Source organism: Scleropages formosus, chromosome 24 (genome assembly GCF_900964775.1).
Source record: "Scleropages formosus chromosome 24, fSclFor1.1, whole genome shotgun sequence".
NCBI classification, from domain to species: domain Eukaryota; kingdom Metazoa; phylum Chordata; class Actinopteri; order Osteoglossiformes; family Osteoglossidae; genus Scleropages; species Scleropages formosus.
Window position 1 is genome coordinate 3,741,673 of NC_041829.1, and position 15,753 is coordinate 3,757,425.

The window sequence follows — 15,753 nt, forward strand, 5'->3', positions numbered from 1 at the left end:
GCTGTCAGTCAGGAGCGGGGTTCCCTCGCCATGCGCGCGCCACTCGGCATCATCAGCAGCGTCGGGACCGCCGTGAGCATCGCCGGGGATGAAGCGCCGCGTCCTCGGCACCTCTGACGGTCCGACGCGGACAGGACAGTGTACATAAGGAGCGCTCAGTGTAGAAATGAGCCCCGGCAAGGCGCGCGTCACCAGCTCGGGCTCTCGGTGAACTTACTTCGGATCGCGTGCGGGAGCAGGAGTCTGTGCTTTACGCGCGGACACACACTTTCTTGGTTGGTTTTCTTTTTTTTTTTTTTTCCCCCCTTCCTCCACCCCTCTTCTAACCCCGAAGTGTCTCGCAGGGGCGCGCGCATGAGTGCCGCCGCCGGTGCCCGCCTCCGGAGCGGGGACTCCGGGAGCCGGTCCCGTTGAGGGCTCGCACCCGCGGCAGCATGGAAGAGACGCGTGGCACGGGGCTCTCCTTCACAGCAATGGGCATCGAGGAGAACTCGGTGCGGAACGGCAGGGGCCCCTCGGACCAGTGGGCCGACAGCGTGGCGGTGCGACCCCGCACCACGGAGCGCCACATCACCGTGCACAAGCGCCTCGTGCTCGGCTTCGCCATCTCCATCCTCACGCTCATCGTGGTCACCGTGGTGGCCGTGCTGCTCGGCCTTCGCTTCGACGAGTGCCCCGAGGAGGGCGCCGCCGCCGCGGCCGCCGCGCGCCCCTCCAACACCTCCTCCCGGTCGAACGCGGCGCGCGAGCCGCACGCCACCCACCGCGACGAGGACGCGCAGCCCTGGAGGCACGTGCGGCTCCCCGCCTCCCTGCGGCCGCGCCACTACGAGCTGCGGCTCTCCGTCTACATGGACAACTTCACCTTCTCCGGCGAGGTCACCATCGAGGTGGAGTGCGTGAGCGCCACGCGCTTCGTGGTGCTGCACGCAGACCGGCTCGAGGTGGAGCGCGCCGCCGTCTACTCCGACGGCAAGAAGCCGGGCGCGCTGCGCGTGAGCCGCCACTTCCGCTACCCGCCCACCCAGGTGTACGTGATCGCGCTGCACCGGGAGCTGAAGCCGCTGAGGACCTACAAGGTGAACATCACCTTCGTGGCGCAGATCGAGAACGAGCTGCTCGGCTTCTTCCGCAGCGCCTATGTGCTCAACGGAGAACGAAGGTAAACCGTGGTCGTCGGGGGCGCGCGAGAAACAAGAAGCGCAACTTACGATTCCGTCCCGAGCGGTGAGCGGATTTAGTGGCGTAACGTCCCGTCCCGCGGCGCTCTTTCCTCGGCAGCTCACGTTTATTTCGCGTGAGCTGCGTTACATTTACACATGATCCCTGACATTCCCTTGTCTCTCTGCGACGCACGTGCTTAGCTAGAGTAGCGCCTTTGAATGATGTGTTCTTTGCCCTTAAATAAATGTCATCAATGAAGCGCTTCTCTTCCTCTTTTAACTTTGTCATTTGATAACTTATTGTACAGCATATTATAATATACAGTCACAGTGCTGCTTGAAAGTATGTGAACCTATAGGGATGGTCACACTTGTATAAAATTTGCAACTTTTTCAAAATATAATGTTAACTTATTAAATGACTGAGTATGATTTACACACCTGACCCTACTTGGGGCCAGTACAACCTGGGCTTCACTTATTTTTACACCTGCATTACTTCTGTTTTTCTGCTATACACGATTTTCTCTAAGGCAACACATGGATGGAATTGGTCATTACACACCTCTTGTCACATTCTCATTAAATAACTATTTTGTGGTAAAAGTAAGGGAGACAAAGGGTTCACACACATTCAAAGGGCACTGTATATTATACTTTCCTACAGTATAGGAGAGGATAGGAAAGTGTAGTATTATGAGGTATTGAATTATGTTATAAGAGGAACACTGGATTTCACATTAATTAGGACTGTTTTCTTACAGTCTGAGGGTTTTAGATCAAACCCCTCCTGCTCTAGTACCCTTTACCACAGTACTTAGTGTGAACTGGTACAGTAAGAACAGCCTCCTTTATGACTGGATACATATCTAACATTCTAAGTGACCTTGCATAAAGGTGTGGGGTTAATAAATAATGAATGAGAAAATTCTGCACCAGCTGCTTAAAAATCATACTGTCTAAGGAGTTTGCCGAAGCATTTAGTCACTTACATGAATGTTGTCCTAAGTCATATCCCAGGATTTAGCTCTTTCCTGCAAATTTGTGCTCTATTAATGAGATTAGCCCTTAATGCTCTTAGCTGTTTCAAAGTTCCTCCAAATTTAATTTAGCTTATGTTTGTTCATGGGGCAAAAAATGTGTCTGGGCGCGTCTCTTAAATTGAAGAAGCTGTTGCTGCGAGCGTCAATTCGCTTGCCTGTTGCCAAATTACGCATTCAAACTTCGGCCACGTTGAAAGTCACTTAGCCCGAACAATTTCGGAGAAAGTAATTGCAGAATTCTTACTTTTCCAAGGTAACGTTTATTCGATGCATTTATGCCATGCTGAAAAGGTGCCTGAAAGAGGAGCTGAGGATGGACTGGGCAGAACGTGTGTTGTGTGCTCTGTGAGCTGTGTGTACCCTGAATGTCAAAGCGAGAGGTCAGCTGAGCCATGAATGCCATTTCAATCAATCAGCAAAACTAATGGGCCTGTCAGTCATACCACGTGGAATATTGTTGTTCCAGCATGCAGTGGTTTACTTGCAACCCGCCATTTGCTTCGAACCTTTGTTCACTGGCTGGAACTGTTGTATTGGTCAGCATCCATACACCCTGATTGACCGCTGCATCCTGCATGATCTCCAACCCTTTAGCGCTGGTGCCTTGACAGCCTCTGGGCTGAGCACTTGGATGTGGCTTCAAATCTGGCTGCGTAAAGTCTGCATGTTCCCTCCTAGTGCTCCTGGTTCATCCATCAATCGTGTGTTATAGGTGATTCCACATTGCCTCTACTGTGTGAGCGTGTTAGGTTTTTGGTTCTGGCCCCGATGTGGTGGAATGATCTCCCTCAGAACTGCTGATTCCCTCTCAGCATTCAAGAACAGTTTCAAAGCTCACTACTTTTGTACACCCTTCCTCCCTGATCTCCCATGTACTCCATAAACGTCTACTTTGTTTTCTGTTTAATTTAAAAAACCTATATCTAGTTACTTGTGTAATGTACACTGGTTTATACCGTGGTATGAGACAAACTGAGTGTACTCAAGAATCACGTGTCTGCAACCGGATCTCTGTCTGTTGACGTAATGTACTTTGTGTGTTGTTCTCGTGGTGTGTGTTGCTTTGGAGAAAGTGGATGCATGTCTCCAGGACAGGATAGTTCTGCCGAATGAATAAACGTATATGTAAGTCTATAAGTAGTATGGTGTATCAGGCATTAATTTCTGCCTTATACAAACTGTCAGGTAAATTATGATTCAATATATTCACCATGGGATGGATTTGCAGTAAGCATAGGTTATAGGTTCCACTTGTGGTCATGTGGGCCGCACAAGGTAATTTAGTGTCATCTCAAAGAATATTGTTCAGCTTTTCCAGCTCTCTTCACACAACTAATGAGCTCAGAATTAAGAGAGATTATCACTTCTGTAATTGAACCTATCAGCTGCTTAATCTCCAAGGTGGACTGAAAAACCTGCAGACACTGCAGTTTTCCAGGACAGGAAAGCGAACAAAGACCTTCGGCTCTTTTTTTCGCTCTTGTTTTAAAAGTATATTTATATTTAATTGACAGCAGAGAAATGGAACAAATGGATGAACAGAGCACTGGAGCAATGTGATCTATCACTGGGACTGTATTGGTCATCACTTGGGTCCACATTGCCATATTGACACTCAGCTTTATGCACCAAGTATTTGAGTCACGTATGAGTTCAGTGATTCCAGAAATGCAGACTGTGCTACAGCAGAAGAACACAGAACATGCGTGTGTGGTGTGGGTTCAGAGTACATGCCCTTTGTTTTTACTCCTTACGCTCATGTCCACATATTGCACTTTATTCTCATAGATAAATTGATGTTTTTTCAGTACCCTGCTGATGTTCGCCACATCAAGCCTTTCTGATGTTTCTCTGTTGGGGACTTGGTTTATAACCAAAACCAACTAGATAATTTTCTTTAAATAACCGGCGGTCCTTTCTTTCATCTGCCATTGCTGCATTCTGCACGGCATCTCCAAAACCCAATTTTATCCAAGATTTTCCTTCTCAAATAAGCATAACTCGTATATTTATGCATTTTCCCTGTCATCTGCAGTAGCAATAGTAACACTGAACAGTGTATTAACAGGGTAAGTTGAAAAGTATCTGCAAGATTTCTGGTCAAAAGCAAATTACTGAGGATACCTTTTCACTTATTCTTGTGGATAATTTATTAAATGTACTAAGTGTTGCTTAAACTAGACTGTTGTCACTTTTACTGTTATACTCTTATTGCGAAGTAACTGTCAGGTGAATGAGTGAAAAACACTAATAATTTAGAAATACCTGAAGGATATTTGAGGGGGTGTGGTGGTGCAGCGGGTTTAGCCGGTGCCCGCTGTGTGGTGGGTTTAGGGCTTGAGTCCTGCTCAGGGTGCCTCGCGACGGACTGACGTCCTGTTCAGGATGTGTCCCCTCCTCCTTTAGCCTTGCACCCTGTGTTGCCGGGTTAGGCTCTGGCTCGCTGCAGCCCTGCTTAGAACAAGTGTTTCTTGACAATGGGTGGATAGATGAAGGATATTTGTATGAAAGGTATTTGAAGGCAGTGATTCAAGTTGACCTGTTGAGAAGCAGTGCGAAGTAGGGCTTCCTCTGTTCTCATCACAGCTGCAGAGAGAAAGTCCTCATAAAGATAGTTAGAACTCCCGTTATTGCAAACATTTGCTTAATAATTAATTCACTCAAATTAATTTCACAGGGCGAAATTCACACAACTGTCTTTCAGCACGAAACCAAAACGCAATATTTTGGGGCTTATGGGCATGATGGAGGTGCTCCTGGGAATTCATACCACTTCCTAGTGGGAGAAGCAGGGGAGGCAGTGGTTAGAATTCTTGCCCTGCCTTCCCAAGGTCCCTGTTTGAAATGCCACCCTTGCTGTCGTAGCCTTCATTGAGGTACTTGCCTTGAATTTATGAAATGGGAACAAATTGTTAATGATTGTGAAGTTGAATACCTAACATGTGTATGAGGTCCGACTTGCTTTGGGAAGAGCTGTGAGCTGAATAAATAAAGAAATAAATAAGATCAAACAGTTGTCGCGCTCGTGGCAAACATAGCAATGGCAGTGTGTCACTGAGATTTACGGTGTGCACACAAGCTACTGATGCAGGTGCCTGGGAAAAAGGTTGAGTCCAAAGTGGGTCTCGAGCACATTTATTTGTACAGAGTGAAGGTCAGTTTAATAGCTGCTCCTCTGTCCGCTGGGAGATGAACTGATACTGATGTATCTCAGATGATCGCTTTTCCTTAAGTCACACGGGCTCGGCTCTTTATACTGCTTTCTTTTCTGTAGCCTCCTCTTTGAGGAACCTCTGGACTTGTGTGCTCAGCCTCTCAGCTCTGTAATAATGAATAATGGACTTCTTTTTTTTTTTTCTGAAGGAATATGCCTTATTTTGCAGAATCTAAGATAAAAAGAGCTTTATTCATTCAAAGTGCACATGGCTGATTTTTACTTTTTTATTTATCAGTACTTTTGGATGGAGCTCAAGGAAACTGATAAATGAGCCTGAGGCTTGTCAGTCAATGCTTATGGTCTCCTTGACGGTGTGCCAGAGCGAACGTGCCAAGTCCATTGCATCTTATTCACTTGGATGTAAAGATAATTGCCTACTGTGGAGTGAATTTAAATTTTTTTTTTTTTATTTTTTTTATTTTTAAAGAAAACATAAATGGATAAATGGAAGGAAAAACAGAATTTGTTGGAAAGATACAGCTTCTCCTTTTGCTGCATGAATGCAGTATGTGAACTACTGTTGCTTAGCACTGTTACTGGATATTTTAGTGTTGAAATTTTTCCCTATGTCAGTGTAGATACTGAACTGAAAGGGTACATGTTTCCTGCAGTGGTTACAGTGGGTTCAGTCCTGCACAGACCAGTCTATTTGGGGCACAGTAGCCTTTGAATGTCCTCTTCCACATTTTCTTAATATCTCTTAAATATCACTTTATCGTAGGAAATGTCTTTAATCATGGGGTAGGTTTAAAGAGCGCTCGAGAGAAATTACGGTAGAAGACTGTTAAAGGAATTAGATGAGCTGAAGTGTCCCACCATGTGTAGTTGAGGCAACTCTCAATATATTTTCAAACATGTATTTGTGCTTAAGCGCCTTATGAAAGTTACATTTTCAACTCGTGTGTCAGGAAAGATTTGCTTTTTATCGTGAGAGTTTTCAGACGGCTTGTTTGGCGCTAGAATTCAGCCGTTTCTCATCTCTAATGTTCTACTCTCCACCTTTCCCCTCCCCCACCCTCCTCGCAGGTACCTTGCGGTGACGCAGTTCTCCCCTACTCATGCCAGGAAGGCCTTCCCGTGTTTTGACGAGCCCATCTATAAAGCGGCTTTCAAGATTAGCTTGAAGCATGAGAGCTCCTATGTGTCCCTGTCCAACATGCCGGTGGAAGCATCCGTCATGGATGAAGACGGATGGGTGACCAACCACTTCTCCAGGACCCCACGGATGTCCACGTATTACCTGGCTTGGGCCGTGTGCAACTTCACGTACAGGGAGGCCTTCACTGAGAGCGGTGTTGTGGTGAGTTATTTCACGCGTCACGTTGCACCATCTTTCCTGGCATGCAACAGATGTTTGGTTCTTGTGCACGTACATTACTGATTGTGCTGAATCTCTTCAGTAAAACTGGATTTTTCTTTTGTACTTGTGACAAAATGCTTGTGAGTCCTTTGGAATTTTCTGGATTTCTGCATGAATGGCTTCTAAAATGATGTCGTCATGAATAATGACAGCCTCATTTAATAAACGCCCAGCGTTTTACATTACCACTTGTTTGAACAATTGGTTTACACAATCAAGGTCACTGATGGAAAAAGCATGTGAAAGCTCATATTCAGTATCTAGTAGGACCTCCTTTAATGTCAATACAGTAAACTAAACTCTCTTTGTAGCTGCTCATCAGACCTGGATGGTGGAAGGGAAGTATTTTGACCTATTTCACTGTATAAAACTGTTTCAGTTCAAGTATATTTTTGGGACGGCTTCCTCGAAAGGCCTGCTTCGCATCACGCCAGAGCATTTCAATGGAATTGAGGTCACGGCTCTTTCTTGGCCATTCTAACATATAGAATTTATTCTGTTGGAGCCGCTATCTTGTTGATTTACATGTGTATTTTGGGTCATTGTTATGTTGCGTGTCACAAACTTTTCAAGTGTTACATCACTAACAGACACCCTGACATTCTGCTGTACAAGTTCCTGATACAACTTCATTGAATTCATTGGTCCCTCAATGGTTAGAAGGTGTTCAAATCCAGCGGCAGCTCAGCTGTCCCACACCATTACACTCCATCCACCATGCTTCACATGGGAGGCTTTAGCGTTGGAATATACCGTTTTCTTTTCTCCAGACATCCGAGTACAATTCCAGGAGTGGATCTTGTTTTTAGTTTGCCATTCCCACTCTAGTCAATACTGCAGTATATTTTAAAAATTTACTGAATATATACAAACTCAGTGTACATATGTAAACCGGTCAATAAAAAGTTACTGTTTCCTCTGGATGCAGTAATAAAAGAAGGGATGCTATATATATATATATATATATATATATATTAGAATTTTTTTTCTTCCCCCAAATAAAGGGACTATTTTAATAACTCCAAAAACTAAACATTCAAAGACAGCGTAATTTAGCGCCAAAATTTTGACAAAATGCAGTGATTGCCATAATAATATTGCCGTGCTTACAAGTACAAGACTATTAATAAATAACAGTAACATATATAATAGTTTAAATAAAGAAATACAAAAAAATATTCCATCAAAGAATAGAGTAGGTTATACAGTTAAATATTTTATTGATGCCAAGAAGTAAAATATAAAACATGGTAACCTTTGGATTACCTCAACTTTATCCATAGTGACTTAGGTTTTAAACCCAGAAAGAGCAGTACCTTTATTTTGTCTCTTTCTTTCTCCTTCTTTTATTCTCTTTATTTTCTCTGCTCCAGACAGGTATGTTCTTTCCGGTGACATGGTTGGCATTCACCGCTTTCCACTTATGGAATTTGCGACATCGTGAGCGAACTCTGTTGGGCCGCTCTTTTGTCAGGTCCCCCCCAGGCAGCCGGTGGGTCTGAAGCAGCCACTTCCTGGGGGTTATTAGGCTGGGGCAGCTAGGTGCATTCCATAGAAAGTTCTGTCTCGCTTGTCCATGGAACATTGTTCCAGTAGTGCCATGCAATATCCAGGTGGTCTTTTGCAAACTTGAGTTGCCAGAAGTGTTTTCTTTCTTGAGCACTGGTTTCCTCATGGTAACCTCCCATAAACACCTCTTTTTTTCAGTGTCTGTTTTATGGTAAACGTCCTGTATGAGCGCAGTCATTAACAAGTGCAAGAGATACCTGGAGATCTTCAGCTGTCTCCTCAGGGTTCTGTACCACTTGTATGGTGATTTGCATGGCATGCAGTTGCACTTGATCTTTGTAGGACCCCCTATACTAGTATCAAGTATCAACAGGGCTGAATTTCTTCAGTTTGCAAACCATCTGCTTCACTGTGGACCAATGTAGACCCAAGTCTTTAGAAATCCTTTTGTATCCCTTTCCAGTCTTGAGTGTCAACAGCTTCTTCTGCACTCCTCTGAAATCTCTTTTGATTGAGCCATACTGTACCTAAGCAGAATTCTATTTCATACTGTACTTAAATAGGTAACCAAAATTATGTGGTATTTTTAATTGGCGGGGTAGCTCAAAGCCACAAGTGCAGTATTTGGAATACCTCACTTAAGTTGCCCTCTTTTCAAGATGACACCATCCTAGGAGTTCCCATAGTTTTTACATCAATTACCTTAATTATTTAAACCATTTGTGCAAGACAGATATGCAAGTTCAAAATGCTGTGTGTGTTTCTGAAATAAGTGTTTTTGTGAAAATCAGATCCCATTTTAGGACCCATTTATGCAGAAATCCAGACGATTCCAAAGGGGTCGCAAACTTTTTTCTATTAAAGGTGTTGACTACATGTTTCAAAAAGCATGGAAATATGATTTTATACATGTATTTAGAGCATTTTCACGAGATACCGTTTTTCGTTCTCATCTTCTGTTGGTCTTAGATAATTTTCATGAGACAGATGTGTTCTGGTAGCAGTTGAACCCCAACATACCACACTGGGCACTGTCCACCTCCCCTATAATGGATGGGCGAATGTGAAAAGAACCCTAGATCCTATTATGGCAACGAATTAGGGCCTTGGACAGCCCTTTAATTACCACATAAGTCTGGTCCAATTATATGCACACTGCACCGGTTCCGATAATCCCTGCACACCCAAGCAAAGACCATCGATCATGGTGGCGAGATTCAGCAGCACGCAACATCTATCAGGCTAACACGGTGACAGTGGAGGACAGCGGTGCCTACACTGAGGGACTATTCTGCACTACGTTTATACAGAAATCCTCTTCTCCACTTTACCTGCTTTTCCCTTTTTACAGGGAAGTGGGGGGGTGTGGTGGCAGGTGACACAGTGGCCAGAGCTGCTGCCTGGAGCTCAAAGGACTCGTGGTTGAATCCCACCTTGTCTTGTTGTCCTCTTGAGCAAGGTGCCAGCCCCAAATTGCTCTAGTGAAAATTACCCAGCCTTGTACAGTAAATGGGTAAAATCATTACACACAGCTTAATATTGTAAGTTGCTTTGGAGAAAAGGGCTCAGCTAAACGAATAAAGAACGCCGATTTCTCGGAATCTCCTTCCTCGTTTTTGTCCGTGAAACACTGTGGTCCTTCTCTGCACACCGCTCTGTATTGTGTGATGGCCTTTATGCTCCATGCGACGTTTAGTAATCATGAGCGGAACAAGTGTGTTTGCTCAGAAACATACACAGCATGCCATATGTTCTTCAGATCACAGGCTGTGCTACCAAAGGGGTTTATTATGATCCTCTCTTAACTCCACGAAAGGCTCGCTGTGTAGTTGAACCAATGAGAGCTACAGAGCGCTGGTCTGTAGTGATTTCTGCCCTGCTGTTCAATAGCAAATGCTGCCCATTTGCATGAGTGATTTTCCACAGCAGGCGCTTGCTTCACTTTTTAAAATGCTGATGTGGACGGAAGAGCTATTGTCCAGCGCAGCAAGAACAACACAAAATCCGACTTAAGCCCAGTGTGCTGAGAAACATCATGCAGACACGCTCTCAAGATCACACACGCACACAAATTATATTCCATCAGTTGGTCTCCTGTAAAGTGGCAGCAGCTCATGCAGACCTTCAGAGGAAGAATTGCTTTCTGAAAACTCCAAGGTGCCTCAGCAATATTCAGTCACACATCTTGTGCTGTTAGGTTATCAGAACGTTGACCTGCTGTAGGCAGCTGATAGTGGAGTGGTCAGAGCTGCTGTCTTCAGGTACTAAGGTTGCTGGTTTGAATCTTGCCCATTGCTGTGGTACCCTTGAGCAAGGTACTTACCGTTATTTATACCTTAATTGCTCCTGTACAATTTCTCAGCTGTATAAGTAGTTGAAGGTAGTTTAACAATATCAGTTGCTTTGTAGGAATGCGTGAGCTAAATGAATAAATGTAATATTAAAAAGATCTGTGTGCAGTGAGAGCAGCTTGGATCACGGAGATGTACACCGTACGTACAGTATATGGGCTGGTAGAGGCCACACATGATGAGACGTAGCAGTGAAGGGTTTAGCTTTTCACGTGTAGCGTTCTTGCTTTAAATAGCCTCCCTGCAGCAGTAGCCTTGATCAAATTTCTTACACTGACATGGTACAATGTGACTTATCCAGCTGTAAAAATGGACAAATAATATCAGAGTTATAGGTTACTTTGGAAAAAGGTGCTGCCTAAACAGTAATGATACCAAATTAAAGGGAGAAGTAAAGTTACTGTAATCAGTTCAAAGTTTACACATAGATCAGATATGCTGAATTTTTATTTGATTTTTCTGAATTTTGCTGGAATTTCAATTAGTTTTTTTTTTTTTTTAAATAAAAAATGTATCATTTATCAGTGCAATTTCTCCTGAGCTGTGTGATCTATTATGAATTCTGTGACCCACCAGCGTTGTACCTTCTATTAATTAAATTCCACATGGCTCAAAATTTGTGCATTATAGCATTTGGTGTACAGGGGTCTTACATTATGTAAGAACTGTTCACCAACAGTACAAACTGTACATTTCATCCTTACTGCTTACTTTTGGTCAATAAACTGCTTATGAGATTAACTCCACAGTATTTTAACATTTATTAAGAAAAATATGTAAACCGAGTGCAGTTTCTAAAGTCCTGCATAGTGAACAATACATCAGTTCTGTGTTATCTTTGTTTCATGCAATTCAGTGTATTCATACATGTTTCATAAGCCTGTACATATTCAAGTCCTTCTGATATCAGCATTATGTTATAACTGATTCATATGAATAGCAAAGTGATGACGGAAACAATTGCTCTTTTCATCCCTATGTTGTAGAGAAGATAATTCCTAAAGAGCTCCTTATTAAGAAATTATATATTAGTGTTGAAGTGCTTCCTTTGGATTATAAATCTGGTTGAAACTTCTCTTTCTCGCTAAATTCCAGGCACTTTTGAAATTTGCTCCATTAAGGCATTGCTGTCAGCGAATTTTGGAGTTTGGCTTATAATTTCAAAAAAGTAGGGATCGGTCAGTGATAGAGTATATAAAACAACTCTTTTAAAGTGTAATTTGGTATGTGCCCTGTGTTAGAATTTGCGAAAGATCAACATCGTGATGGCAGTACAGTATTAGTCTTATTCTCAGTTTGAACCACACTTCAGTAAGTGAGAATCTCAGCGCTATGTCTAAAGGGTCTAACTCATACTTGTGCTTTCACTTTAATGTTATTATCTGAAGCTATGTGTTTTACATGGAACAGCCTTTTCAATTTTAAATTAACACAGTTTAGCATCCTTGTCAGCACTTAAGATATCATGAGAACTTAGAATATCAATCTTCAAGCTCATTTGCTCCACACTTATGGTGAAATTCATATCATAGACCACAATTTGTTTTAACTGAGCATTAAAGTTAGGAGATGCTTTCCTTTTCTGCAGAAAATATGTATGTAAGGAGTTTATGTAAAATTTAGAAGTCAATATTTTGATACATCTCAGCATCATGCCTCCATATATACACACACGTGCATCGCCTGAAACCGTTGTCCCATACGGGGCCACGGGGAGCCAGAGCCTAACCTGGTGGCGCAGGGCTGGAGGGGGAGGAGACGCACCCAGGACGGGGCGCCAGTCCGTCGCAAGGCACCCCAAGCAAGACTTGAACCCCAGACCCACCAGAGAGCAGGACCCGGTCCAACCCACCGCGCCCCTGTGCCCACCCACCTCCATATGCATTTACATGTATTCATTTAGCAGATGCTTTTCTCTAAAGTGACGTACATCTCATAGAACAATACAATTTGTGCATTACATTAGCAGAAAGGGACTTAGATGCAGATGTGTTATTCTTAAGTACAGTTACTTTGATTCTTTCCACCATATGAACCAATGCTCACACAAATGGCTGAATAAAAAGATTTGGAATAGATGACATAATAAAGGACGCATACCATTGAGAAGGATAAAGTACAACTTGACTTTCTTACCGTAGGCCAGAAAGAGAGCTTCTCGAGGGCTGGGATGGATGGTGGGAACTAAAGATTTGTCGTTTTTCTCAGACTAACATGATGAACGTGCTGTTCTCTGCAAACTGGGACTTCCTTCCTTGGGAAAACATGATGTGGGAATCACGTGGGAATGGGGGGCACACACAATAAATTATACTTTAATGAAGAAAAGAACATGTCTGTCCTTGTGGATAATTAATAAACATCTCGTTCCCCTCCCCCCCCCCCCCCCCCCAATCTGATCCGTCTGGTTTCTTCAAAGATCCGCCTGTATGCGCGACCCAATGCCATCGAGAGAGGCTCGGCCGACTACGCCCTACAGATCACGAAGAGGCTCCTGCACTTTTATGAAGACTACTTCAAAGTGAAATACTCGCTGCCTAAGTTGGGTAAGAATATCTGTGTTTCTGTGAGCATCTATAGGAGCTCAGGTGTCGAAGTCAACCAGGCTTTCATCCTTGTCTTCAAGGGTCACACTGATTCTCTTTCTGGGCTGTTTGTGAATGTCACCTACTGCTGTGGTACCCTTGAGCAGAGCACTAACTCTAAATTGCTCCAGGGAAAATGATCCTGCTGTGTTAATGGGTAACTAATTGTAAGTCGCTTTGGAGAAAGGCATCAGCTAAATGAATAAAAGTGAATGATGACAACAATCATATAGATCACAATTAAGAAGCTCATTTTATAATGAGGTATTTTTGTGGAAAACAAATGTGCCCCTACTCTTGCGTCCTGGGACTGAGTTTGGCACCTGTGACTTGGGGTTAATTTAGTGTTTCTCAACATGGCCAGATTGAAGGATCCTTGCATCAGTCGCTGGTTGGTTGCTCAAAAATGTTTGTCACTTTTTATGTGTGAGCAGATGTACCGCATGTGATGCTGCTGAGGTGTGAGGCGCTCTAGTTCACGCTCTAGTTCTTCCTGAGCGCGTACAGCTGGAGCCGTGGCTCCAGGAGTGTGCCGTCTAGTTGGGGGGCATTTTGCATGCGTCAGGAGAATGTTTCATGCTATGGCAGCAGTTGCCCTCATTCCAGCCACCTTCACTGGCCATCTGTCAGTCCAGCACGTACTTTGATACTCCAGACCCCTTGCTGTGGTGCTATTGTTGTCTCTCAGAACTGCTGAATCCATTCAAGAAATGTCTGAAAATGGTTCTCTTTTGGACCCAGTACTCTCCGGATCTCATATACCTGTTCCGTAATTCTGTGTGGGACCATCTACTACAATCACATTTATGCTTCCTGTGAGGCTCAGTTCTATAGGCAGCTGCTTTTATGATGTGCACCAGCAAAAATGGTGGAGTCATACAAGCTGTGTGTTTCGACACTCGCGTGTCTGCATCTGTAGCTCTTCAATTGCTGCAATTTTATTCTATAAAGCGCTGAAGGTCAAAAGGTTACAGCATTTCACAAGTATGATGATGTACCACTATCGAAGAAGTTCCAGAAGTGGATCCAGCCAGAATTCCTTTCAATTGCCACGCACATCAGACGTCAGTTTTTCAAGCTGAAGAAATTTAAATGCGTCATCCACATATTTACAGATAGAACTTCAGGGAATGTAAATGTCCTAGTCATGTTCTTCAGCAGCAGCACTTGACCATGACCACCACGGTTTGAGGGAGGCGTGTAGGACTCGGTCTTTCTCATCAATGCAACAGTTTCCGCTCATGGGTCTTTCTCTCTTGGGCTTGTGGGAGCGAAAGCGGTTGGTTCGGGGGGAGGCTGAGATGGCGAGAGAATGAGCGTGCAAGGAGAGGCTAACCCTGGGCTGGGATTTGTGTGGATTAGCCTGAGCTGGCCTGGCACCGCGGCTAATCCTTCGACAAGCGCGCTTCATTAGCTGAACTTTCACTTTAACCTGCGCCAGTCCTGCACAGCTCTGCTCTTGCCTCTGCCTGCATTCTAGGCCTAATGTTGCACCTACTGGGGTCTTACCTATGTATTTGTGTGTGTTGTCTACTTTGCATTGCTTGGCCGTTGTTTCATAGTCTACGTTTTTTGAGATATGCACACCCCCTCATACCAGTAATTACCGCGAACCTGCTTTTACCATTGTTCTCTTATCTTCAGCTTCTCAAAAGCTCAGCTTCAAGTCACTGGATAAAATCAATGCATTCAGTTCACTTGTCATGGATTATAAGAGGCCTCCCACCACCACCGTGTCCTGTTTCGCTGATGCAATGATTTGGACTCCAACAGACTAAAAGACAATCATGAGGAGTAAGATGACCCCCCCCCAAAATTTTAAGAATATTCAAGAAAAGTGCAGAAATAGAATGTTTTTGAATGAATAAATGAATGAAAACTTTGTGTATTTTGCAATGAAACTGCACAAGAATGATAGTTACTCTTCTTGGTGTTTTAGGGGGTGGGCAATGAAAGAAGTAGTGACGGGGGGATGATGGTCATCATTGTTCATTTCAGTATATTCAGTCATCATGCAGTACATGAACCATCACTTTGCTGTGGCTCCCCTGAAAAGGAGTGCTGAAGGCTTGCGTCAATGATCGTGTCAGGCAGTGATGTCATCCGTGATGCTGGCTGGTGATGAGTTGTCCGGGGCCTCCTCCGTTACTGACTGATGCTTTGTTGAAGAAGTGCTCTGAGGATAATTGGTTCTGGTTACGTAAAGGTGCCATCTGGGTGGAAGGCGAGAGCTACAGTTGCTTGCCTACACGCTCATTGTGTGGCCCATAGTGATCCCAACAAAAAAAACTTCCCAGTGTACATGCTGGCAGCAGAGTCCTTGACATGAGCAAAGTTAATTCCGCTGTAATTTTCACCATCGCGCCCTTCCGACCTCGAAAAGGCCGACACGCATCCTATGAGTTCCTCTTTAACCCACGATGTGCAGCACAGTGCCCTTCCTAATGCTCTTACTGTCTTATTTTGAGCTCTTCTGCTGTTAAAGAACATCTAGCGACTCCACTCTGGGGTTTTCTCCTGTCAAC

The 15,753-nt window shown here is 44.0% G+C and overlaps 1 protein-coding gene across 1 annotated transcript in view; it reads left to right on the plus strand.

The window, feature by feature from the left end:
• The first annotated feature begins 344 nt into the window (after window positions 1-344).
• Window positions 345-15,753, plus strand: part of LOC108936360 (thyrotropin-releasing hormone-degrading ectoenzyme-like) — a 117,516-nt gene continuing 102,107 nt past the window's right edge. Inside the window, exons 1-3 of the mRNA XM_029248883.1 lie at window positions 345-1,162; window positions 6,450-6,723; window positions 13,063-13,189. Coding sequence (XP_029104716.1) covers window positions 435-1,162; window positions 6,450-6,723; window positions 13,063-13,189 — 1,129 coding nt within the window. The 5' untranslated portion in view covers window positions 345-434. The remainder of the gene's footprint in view (window positions 1,163-6,449; window positions 6,724-13,062; window positions 13,190-15,753) is intronic.